General features: G+C 35.6%; 1 protein-coding gene across 1 annotated transcript; it reads left to right on the plus strand.

Annotated features, from left to right (window-relative positions):
• Window positions 1-240: 240 nt before the first annotated feature.
• LOC130220721 (protein downstream neighbor of son homolog) lies at window positions 241-10,744 on the plus strand. Its single transcript, XM_056452951.1, has 10 exons — window positions 241-737; window positions 2,131-2,211; window positions 3,197-3,394; window positions 4,500-4,678; window positions 4,879-5,057; window positions 6,829-6,928; window positions 7,015-7,143; window positions 7,530-7,728; window positions 9,412-9,630; window positions 9,750-10,744. Exons 1-10 carry the CDS (start codon window positions 360-362, stop codon window positions 9,885-9,887), a joined length of 1,800 nt encoding a protein of 599 aa, XP_056308926.1. The 5' UTR covers window positions 241-359; the 3' UTR covers window positions 9,888-10,744.
• The last annotated feature ends 735 nt before the right edge of the window (window positions 10,745-11,479 follow it).

Raw genomic sequence — 11,479 nt, forward strand, 5'->3', positions numbered from 1 at the left:
TTCATTTATTTCTAAGGTTCATAATAATAATAATAATAGTAGTAATAATAGTAATAATAATAATTATTATTATTATTATTATTATTATTATTATTATTATTATTGTTGTTATTGTTGTTATTATACTAAATACAGTTAGAATGAAATAGGAAACAGTAGAGACTTTACATTTGTCGTGTGTTTCGCTTCTCTACCCCAGCGCTTTTAACAGCGTCATCACGCAACGCGCTGACGCAGATCCTCTCCGCGCGAAATTTTGAGAGTTCCGTTGAGAACAAAACAAGAGCGCGAAGCAACAGCTGCAGCAGCACCGAGCGCCGGTTCCGCTTCACAACCGTAAAACTACCGAACGGATCACGATGGCGGAGCTCGGCTGCTACTCTCCCAGCTTCAAGAAACCGTCCGATGTGCTGCGGATGAGGCGGAAGCGGGCGCGGAGTGAAGGACCGGGCGGGAAAGCGTCGAGTCCGGCGTTGTCCGGAGTCCGGCCGTTCTCCCCGGGGCCACTACTCACCGCTACGGGACGCGGCAACGGCGGAGTCAAGCGGAGAAACCCGTTCGCCAGCATCGAGAACACCTACAGCAGCCCGAAGAAAAGAGCTTTAATACAGGAGGACGGTAGAAAGAGTTCAGCCGCGGGTCCAGACGAGAAACTCCGAGAAGAACTACCGAAAACCGGAGCTTCACTGCGGGAGGAGCTGCTGCACACAGATCGACACAAACAACAGCACACACAGGTCAAAAGAGCAGGAAATACCACAGTTAACCGCGTATAATCTGTCTGTCTGTATATCTGTCCGTCTGTCTGTATAACTCTTGTCTGTATATTTTACTACATATCTGTCTGGATTAGTTTATCTGCCTGGATTAGTTTATCTGTCTACTTGTTTATCTGTCTGTCTACTTGTATGTCTTCATAATTGTATATCTGTCTGTCTACTTGTATATCTGTCTGTCTATAAATCTGTCTGTCTGTCTACTTGTATATCTGTCTGTCTATATATCTGTCTGTCTGCTTGTCTGTATGTTGGTCTATATATTTTTCTGTCTGTCTACTTGTTTATCTGCCTGTCTATATATGTTTATCTCTGTCTATATAGCTATCTACTTGTTTATCTGTCTGTCTACCTGTCTACATGTATGCCTGTCTATATATCTGTCTGTCTATATAGTTGTCTGTCCGTCTACTTGTATATCTGTCTGTCTATATAGCTGTCTGTCCGTCTACTTGTATATCTGTCTGTCTATATAGCTGTCTGTCTGTCTACTTGTATATCTGTCTGTCTATATAGCTGTCTGTCTGTCTACTTGTATATCTGTCTGTCTATATAGCTGTCTGTCTGTCTACTTGTATAGCTGTCTGTCTATATAGTTGTCTGTCCGTCTACTTGTATATCTGTCTGTCTATATAGCTGTCTGTCCGTCTACTTGTATATCTGTCTGTCTATAGCTGTCTGTCCGTCTACTTGTATATCTGTCTGTCTATATAGCTGTCTGTCCGTCTACTTGTATATCTGTCTGTCTATATGTCTGTCTGTCTACTTGTATATCTGCCTGTTTATATATCTGTCTGTCTGTTTATCTGTCTGTCTGTCTACTTGTATATCTGTCTGTCTATATAGCTGTCTGTCTGTCTACTTGTATATCTGTCTGTCTATATAGCTGTTTGTCTGTCTACTTGTATATCTGTCTGTCTATATAGCTGTCTGTCTGTCTACTTGTGTATCTGTCTGTCTCTATATCTGTCTGTCTGTCTACTTGTATATCTCTGTCTGTCTATATAGCTGTCTGTCTGTCTACTTGTATATCTGTCTGTCTGTATAGATGTCTGTGTGTTTATCTGTCTGTCTATATATCTGTCTGTCTCTCTACTTGTATATCTGACTGTCTATATAGCTGTCTGTCTGTCTACTTGTATATCTGTCTGTCTGTTTATCTGTCTACTTGTATATCTGTATGTTTGTCTGTCTGTCTACTTGTATATCTGACTGTCTATATAGCTGTCTGTCTGTCTACTTGTATATCTGTCTACTTGTATATCTGTCTGTCTGTATATTGGTGTATCTGTCTATATATGTCTGTCTTTCTATATCTCTGTCTGTGTTTATATATGTGTTTATGTGTCTGCAGGTGGTGGTGTCTCTCTCTGAAGCTGACGGTGTGTTTGAGGAGGATCTGTTTGATCCCCAGAGCTGCTCTGCGGTGCTGAAGGTGTGTGGATGATGCTGGGATTTACATTTATTTGTGGGAATGACAAGCTTTATGTGGCTTATGGAATATCTGAAATATCATGCAATATCAGGAATTGTTGTATGTCCTTTATATATTTAACATTTTCAAATGGATCAGAATATGAATTTTTTTTCTATATCATGTTTTTATCATGCTGTTTTGTGTGTGTTTGCATATGGTTATAGTTATTGATACAATGAATGTAGCCTGATTCAAATAGTGCAGTGGATCCCAAAGTAAAGGGCGCTTGTTGATTTCCTGAAACTCTAATAAACTTGAATAAACTTTTAAAATGACCATTGTTAATCCATAACCTACAGAAGATAAAATAGTTGCATTAAAGATACAAAACGCAAATAAAAGCCATCAGCCTTTCTAATTATTTTCTTCTTTCTCCACTGAATTGCAACCCCTGGGGTTTTATGTTATATTAACCAAACTGAAATGGCGTCAGTTGCAGCAGATTAGATTGTACGGCACCAACCTAAACTTTGACACCTTTATGGCACTCATGTACATTTAAAATAAATACAGGCCATGACTGAACATGGAGGATGATCTCTGAGTGGCCGTGTCCAAAATTAAACCAGGAAAAGACTTGCAATGTAACTTCAACATTGTGCCAAACATTGTTTATATTTGGATTATTGTGTGTCGATATGCTCATGTTTATAAAGGCCTTGTTGTTGTCATGTTGTTGGTGTGTGTAAGCCATTGCATGTAATGTTTGTGTGATTATAACCACTTCTGAAAGTAGTGGGGGTAATGAGTCACTGATATTGTTATTTTGAGGGTCGTGGGCTGAAAAGTCTATGACAACTCAATGTATCGCACAACAGAGGAGATCAGAACACTTTCTGAATTCAATTATAAAGTTATTAATGTAAAACAATGCAGATGAGTGGGAAGTAGGATGCCTTGGATTATGCTGTGCTGACCAGTGTGTGCGCGTTTGGGTTTGTAGAGTCCTGAGGCGCTCCGTGACTCTGCTCCGGCTGAGGTGTGTGTGGAGTATCCGGCGGACTGGTCTCTGAAAACTCGTCTGCTGTTCACGTCTCCTCAGTCGTTCTCCTGGGCTGAGCATCTGAAGGCGCAGGAGGAGGCGCAGGGCTTGAGTTCTCACTGCAGAGCCCAGTTCAACAGCATTCCTGCTCACATACCGGTCAGGACACAATACACACTTTCCTTTTTATTTTATATTTTTATATACATATATGTATATGTGTGTGTGTATATATGTATGTATATATGTGTGTGTATGCAAGTCTGAGTTTATATACGTCTGTCTTTCTGTATATTCGTCTGTCTTCATATCTGTCTGTCTTTCTATATGTCTGCCTGGCTTTATAGAGCTCAGTTCAGCAGCATGCCTGCTCTTATACCGATCAAGAGATGATACACACTTCCCTTTTTATTCTATCTTCATATGTTTGTTTTATTATCACTGGAGTGCTGATACAGAGGGGTAAACTTATCACCGTTTTGCTCTTGAAAAAGTTCATTCATGTGAATTGTGTATATCTATCTATCTATCTATCTATCTATCTATCTATCTATCTATCTATCTATCTATCTATCTATCTAGATGTATGTATGTATGTATGTATGTATGTATGTATGTATGTATGTATGTATATATAATTTAATAAAGGGGAAAAATCAAGAGTACAGTAAAAATATTACATTTAAATAAGATGTTGTTTGTAAATTTAGTTTTGCATCATCTCATTTGCTGTTTTCTTTAAATGTACGGAAAATATATTGTGCTTATTAACAATGGAGTAAAATATTTAGGGGGTTACATTTTGCGCCCATTTGGTGCAAATTGTAAACATAAAATATTATTATTATTATTATCATTCATTATTGTTATTAAAGTAGTAGGTTTTCAAGATATATAGTATAAAATAGTAGATGGATGAATGAATATTTTTGTATTCGTGGATTTTACGTGGTTTGTATTAATTTTTTTCTATATTAAAAATACGTTTTTATTTTTATGTATTTATATGAATATATAATTTAACATTTTGTATAAAATATAAATGTTGTTATTACTTTTAATATCTAATATAAAGTCTGATTTATTTTCTGCTAAAACATGAAACCATTATTAGTTAACATGTTTTTAGTGGATATGGCTTTAGTATTTTTGTTAATAACATTGTATTTGGAGTTTTTCAGGAGTATTTTCATTGTATTTGGAGTTTTTGACATTTGATGCATTCCAGTAAAAGGAACTAATGCCGTTGTGGTGTGTGTTGCAGGAGCCCCGGGGCTGTGCGGAGCTGCGGTGTGGTTTCCAGCAGAGTCTCCAGTACTGGCAGCACCCATCTCTGCCCTGGCTCTCTCTCTTTCCACGCATTGGCGCTGAACGCAAGTTTTCTGGCCAGTGTGTGCCATGGGCGCAGGATGCAGTGCTGCAGCAGAGCCTCATGAGCGACTGGTGAGGGAAAACAAAACCAAAGTCAGCTTTAAAGATCAAGAGCAGGATGATAGAGTCTCGCTATCAGTATGCTGTCAGTTGCTTTACATATTTCTGATAAATGATTAATCAGTTTGCAACATCTAGCAGCATGACAAGCTGTTATGTCAAGAAAAATGACAGTAGTGTGTGTGTTTGTGTGTGTGTGTGTTGCGTTGCAGGTGTGTGAGTCTGACGTCTCTCTACAGTCTGCTGAAAGCTCGCCTCTGTCCGTATTTCTATGTGTGCTCGTATCAGTTGACTGTTCTCTTCAGAGCGGCCGGTCTGAGCGGATCTGCAGGCGTCACTGCACTGCTGTCGCCCACCACTAGAGGACTCCGAGATGCCATGAAGACCGATGGTGAGACGCACACCACACATATACACAACAATAAACAAACAAGATGCATTTAGAAACAAGCAACAGTAATTTTTTTTAGTATATAGAAAATATACTAACTGGCCACTTTATTAGGTACACCTGTCCAACTGCTCATTAAAACAAATTTCTAATTGGCCAATCACATGGCAGCAACTCGATGTATTTAGGCATGTAGACACGATCTGCTGCAGTTCAAAGCAAGCATCAGAATGGTGAAGAAAGGGGATTTAAGTGACTTTGAACGTGGCATGGTTGTTGGTGCCAGCTGGTCTAAGTATTTCAGAAACTGCTGATCTATTGGGATTTTCAACCATCTCTAGGGTTTATACAGAATGGTGCAAAAATGGACCAAAAGTACCAATTGAGCATCGTGTCAACATCCAGCAGGATAACGCACCATGTCATAAAGCATGAATCATCTCAGACTGGTTTCTTGAACATGACAATGAGTTCACTGTACTCAAATGGCCTCCACAATCACCTGAACTCAATCCAATAGAGCACCTTTGGGATGTGGTGGAACGGGAGATTGGCATCATGGATGTGCAGCTGACAAATCTGCAGCAAAATCTCTGAGGAATATTTCCAGTACCTTGTTGAATCTATGCCACCAAAGATTAAGGCAAAAGGGAGTCCAACCCAGTACTAGTAAGGTGTACCTAATAAAGTGGCCTTTGAGTGTATAATTTAAATGGTGAAATATTAAAACTTAAATCACAGATGAAGTGTTATATAAGTCACAGCTATCAGCCCTGACCATGCAGCTATATAGATATATAATTGAGTTTTTTTCATTGTATTTGTAAACATTTAATATAATTTCTTACTTATACATGCATTTTTGTAAAGAATATTAAAGTTATTAATATATTGTTTTAGTGTTAAGTTTTGTCAGTTATTAATTTAGTACTTATCCATTTTATTTAATTATATTCATTATTAATAATTTTATCAATTGGTATTTTTGCATTTCTAGTTTTAAAATAAGTTTATATGGATGGATGGTTGGGTAGATGGATGGATGATAATTATGTGGATGGATCGATGGATGGATAATTTGGTAGATTGATGGATGGATGGATGGATGGATGGATATGGATGGGGAGAGATAGAGATAGATAGATAGATGGTGGATAAATGTATATGGATGGATGGATGGATGGATGGATATAGCTAGATAGATTGGATGATTAGGTGGAATGTTGCGTGGATGGATAGATGGATGGGTTGGTGGATGATTGATAAATGTATAGATGGATGGTTGGGTATGTGGATGGTTGGGTAAATGGATGGATGGTTGGGGTAGATAGATGGATGGATTGATAAATGGATGGCTAGAAAGATGGATATAGTTAGATCGATTGATGGATGGTTGGGTAGATGGATGGATAGATAGGTGGATAGACAGACGGGTGGATGGATGGATAGATAGACAGATGGATGAATGGGTAGACAGACAGACGGACCGATGGATGGATGGGTAGACAGACGGATGGATGGATGGGTAGATAGATAGACAGACAGACACACGGAAGGATGGATGGATGGATGGGTAGATATATAAATAGATGGATGAATGGGTAGATGGATGGATGGATGGATGGGTTGTTAAATGAATAGATGGATGGATGGATGGATGGATGGATGGATGGATAGAGATGAATAATTTGATGTTTTTCAGTTTTCAGAAGTACACAGTTGATGTCTTCCACTATAATGAGCAGAGCTGATGTTTGTTTGTTGTGTTCAGGAATCGAGTTTTCTCTCCCTCTGCTGGAGGAGAAGAGGAAGAGCAGAGGTCAGAGTTCATCACAGCCTGCAGACGGTGAAGAAATGACCAGCGGCGCTCAGTGAGCATTAAACGCATCACAACTGATCAGAGGTCAGTTCATAGAAGAGAAACCATCATCAATCCTCTGCTCATGTGTGTTTACAGGCTGAGTGAACACAGCGAGAATGAAGAAGAGGAGGAGGAAGATGATGATGATGATGGGGGGTTTTCATGGCTGAAGGAGATGGGCGTTCAAGACAAGATCAAGAAACCAGATGCCATTTCTATTAAACTGTATCCTTTACAAGCATTGAATATTATATCAATATTAATAATTTTTATTCATATTTTTCTGCAATGACCACAATCTGGCAACATATAAATTAAACAATATTAACATGGTATGTCCATTTTCATGTGATGAAAGTAAGATATTGCATTGTGCTGCCGTGATTATCCAGCAGTGTGCATGCTGCTACCTGTAATAATGCATGCTCATGTGTCATCTTAAACATTCAGCTCGTGGTGAACAGTGATTAATCACATCATCCATCACTGTCCAGTTCCTCAGAGACTGTGAAAGCTGCAAGTACAGTGGTTATGATGATTGTCAGAATTGATTTATGGTTATTACAAGTGTTCAGAGCTCTGTTTGCTGAGTTTCTTTAATGATGCGTCAGTCGTAAAGAGCACAGGGAGGTTCGTCTGGACCGCCGGCCTGAGTCTGTGGTTCTGGTGGAGGGGTCCAACACCTTCACGCTGCTGAACTTCCTGATGAACTGTAAGAGTCTGGTGGCCGGTGCCGGATCTCAGGCTGGGCTTCCTCCAACACTACTGGCCCCGACAGCCTTCAGAGGAGCCACACTGCAAACGCTCAAGGTGAACACACACACACACAAATACACTTTAGTTCACATTTAGGTATTGACTTTTATAGGTGCTCCAAATGTAAATGCATCGTGTGTTTGTGTGTGTTTCTGTACGTGTATGTCTTTCTTTATGTGTGTCTGTGCGTGTTGGTGGTCCAAATGTTAATGTATTGTGTGTGTGCTGGCAATTGCATTTTATTAGTTTTTTTTTCCCCCTTTTTTAAATATCTTTTTGATTTTGCTGATTATTAATGATTATATTATTATATGTATATTATTGATTATTGTATTCTGTTTATTATTGATTATATTATTCTGTTTATTATTGATTATATTATTATATGTTATTGATTATTATGTTTAATATTGATTATATTATTAGATGTCTATTATATTGATTATATTATTATATGTTTATTATTGATTATATTTTTGTTTATTATTATATTGATTATATTTTTATATGTTTATTATTTTATTGATTATATTATATATTTATTATTGATTATATTATTATGTTTATTATTATATTGATTATATTATGTTTATTATTGATTATATTATATGAATTATATTGATCATATTAATTATATTCATTATATTATTATATATTTATTATTGATTATATTATTATGTTTGTTATTATATTTATTATATTATTATGTATTTATTATTATTATTATTATTATATTGATTATATTATTTTATTTTATTGATTATATTTTTTATTATTATATTGATTATATTATATATTTATTATTATATTGATTATATTTATTATTATATTGATTATTATACATTTATTATATTATTATATTTATTATTATATTGATTATATTGTTATTTTTTATTATTATAATATATATTTATTATATATATTTAATATGTTGATTATAGTATTATATTTTTATTATAATTATATATTTATTATTATATTGATTATATTATTATATATTTATTATTGATTATATTATTATGTTTATCATTGATTATATTATATGTTTATTATTGTATTGATTATTATATTGTTTATTATTATATTGTTTATTATTATATTATTATGTTATTATATTATTTTTTATTATATTGATTATATTATATATTTATTATTATATTGATTATATTATTATATATTTATTATTATATTTATTATTATATTAGCATATTATATTATCATATTTATTATTATATTGTTATATTTTTATTATATTATATATTTATTATTATATATTTAATATGTTGGTTATAGTATTATATTTTTATTATTATTATATATTTATTATTATATTGATTTTAGGTCTCATTTTATCATTGATTCACACTTATGTATGATGGCTATTACAAAACTTACATTTAGAAAAATGATTGTAATTTATTAAAATCATAATTGCAGGTACATTTCAAGCATTTTCAATAATAAACTATTGATGTAAAATAATGCAAAAATGCTTAAATATGACATGAACATTTGATTATATTGCTAAATGTTTAACTTAAACTTTTTAAAGATTAACATTGTTGACATTATTCATATATATTCATATGAATAATATTATTAATGTCTCTGTCTTGGGAAATATCTCTTCTATAGAGAGAGAGTTTTCTCATGTAGTGGATTATTGCACACAAACTGTTAAATCTCTGATTTTCTTTAATAATCTGTGTTGTGTATAATGTGTCTGTGTTGACTCAGGCTCGTACGGTGAATGTGAAGACTCAGGTGCGAGCGGGTTATGAGGACGTGTGCAGTCTGGAGGTGACGGGACCCATAATGCCTCACTGTGTGCACGCGCTGACGCTGCTCCTGAAAGCGGCTCAGAGAGGACAGTTTACTACGTCTCTGTACACACACGAGCCCACAGCCGTCCTCAACATCCCCATCAGCCCCAGCACACACACGGAGGAGCACACGGTACACACACACACACACACACACACCCCTGCTGATATCTGTGTTTGATGTGTTTATTCTGGAGTACACAGAAACAGTGTTGTTTATCATTCATGTCTTTCATTTGTGTGTGATTTCAGAAGTGTGTTGTCCAGGATCTGCTCAGCTGTGGCCTACAGCAGAGCTCCGTTCAGCAGCTGGCAGCCCCGAGCATTCTGGGAAAGGCAGCACTCAGACACCTGCAGATGAGGGACTGTTCATACAGCTGGAGGACCTGAGACCAGCTTCGCTCAACACACACACAGACAGACACACGTATGCTCCAACAGGCAGGAATATTCACATCACATCACACACACACTGACAGGCAGGAATATACGCATATATACATGCACACACAGAGCCAGGAATATTAACACACAGAGCACTGGACAGCCTGTAGTGTGGTCTTAATTATGTTTTAATGCTGAAATGTGACTTAAAGCTGAATTTTAAACTGATGTCTGTCTAAATCTGTCATAATCTGAGCTGAAATCCTCAGAGTGTGTTCATCACACTTGTACGAGTTTATAATATTAAATGGGTTGAAGTATCTCTTGCTTTGTGTTTGTCATAATAGTGTCAAACGTAATGAAAATTGTGTCTGGCAGGAGTAATATCAGGCGTACATTAGTGCTAATGCTTATTACATAATAATTACTTTAGAAATAAGTCAACAATGAAAAGTGTTTAATATTTTAATTGTATATGCATATTCATGACATGCAAACACTCGCACAGGCTTATCTTCATATCTCATTAGACTTCTGGATGGCCCGTTATGATTTTAATGTGTTTTAGATTGTATTTTGGGGTTTGAATTATTGACTTTAGCTGAAAAACAGATGATAAGATTTTCAGAAGTGCATGTTTAATCTAAATCTCTCATCATCATGTTTCTGACAGCTGAAATCTTCTGTGTATTCATCACTCACACTTACAACATTAAATAGGTTGAAATATTTCTTGCTTTTTGCCTCTCATATGTCAATTTAGGATATATAAAAGCAAAATGGTGTTTAAAAATGATGTGAAGGAAACTGGGCATTAGTTGGTGTAAACTACTTTTTAAATAAATAAAATGCTCATGAAATAATGAGTTGACTGAACATTTCTTAATGAAAACCGCATAAAGTGTGTGTGCATGTGTGCGTGTGTGTGCATATATATATATATATATATATATATATATATATATATATATATATATATATATATATATATATATACACATACATACATACATACACACACACACACACACACACACACACACACACACACACACACACACACACACACACACACACACACACACACACACACACACACACACACATACATATATACATACATACGCACATGTGTATATATATATATATATATATATACACACACAAACATATACACACATACATACACTTGTGTGTGCCCGTGTGTATCTATGTATATGTATATATATATATATATATATATATATATATATATATATATATATATATATATATATATATATATATATATATACACACACACACACGTGCACACTCACTGGCCACTTTATTAGGTACACCTGTCCAAGTGCTCATTAACACAAATTTCTAATCAGCCAATCACATGGGAGCAACTCTGTGCATGTAGACATGGTCAAGACAATCTGTAGCAGTTTAAAGCCAGCACCAGAAAAGGGATTTAAGTGACTTTGAACGCGACATGGTTGTTGGTGCCAGACGGGCTGGTCTGAGTATTTCAGAAACTGCTGATCTACTGGGATTTTCACGCACAACCATCTCTAGGGTTTACAGAGAATGGTCTGAAAAAGAGGAAATAT

This window comes from Danio aesculapii, chromosome 1, assembly GCF_903798145.1.
Source record: "Danio aesculapii chromosome 1, fDanAes4.1, whole genome shotgun sequence".
Lineage (NCBI taxonomy): Eukaryota > Metazoa > Chordata > Actinopteri > Cypriniformes > Danionidae > Danio > Danio aesculapii.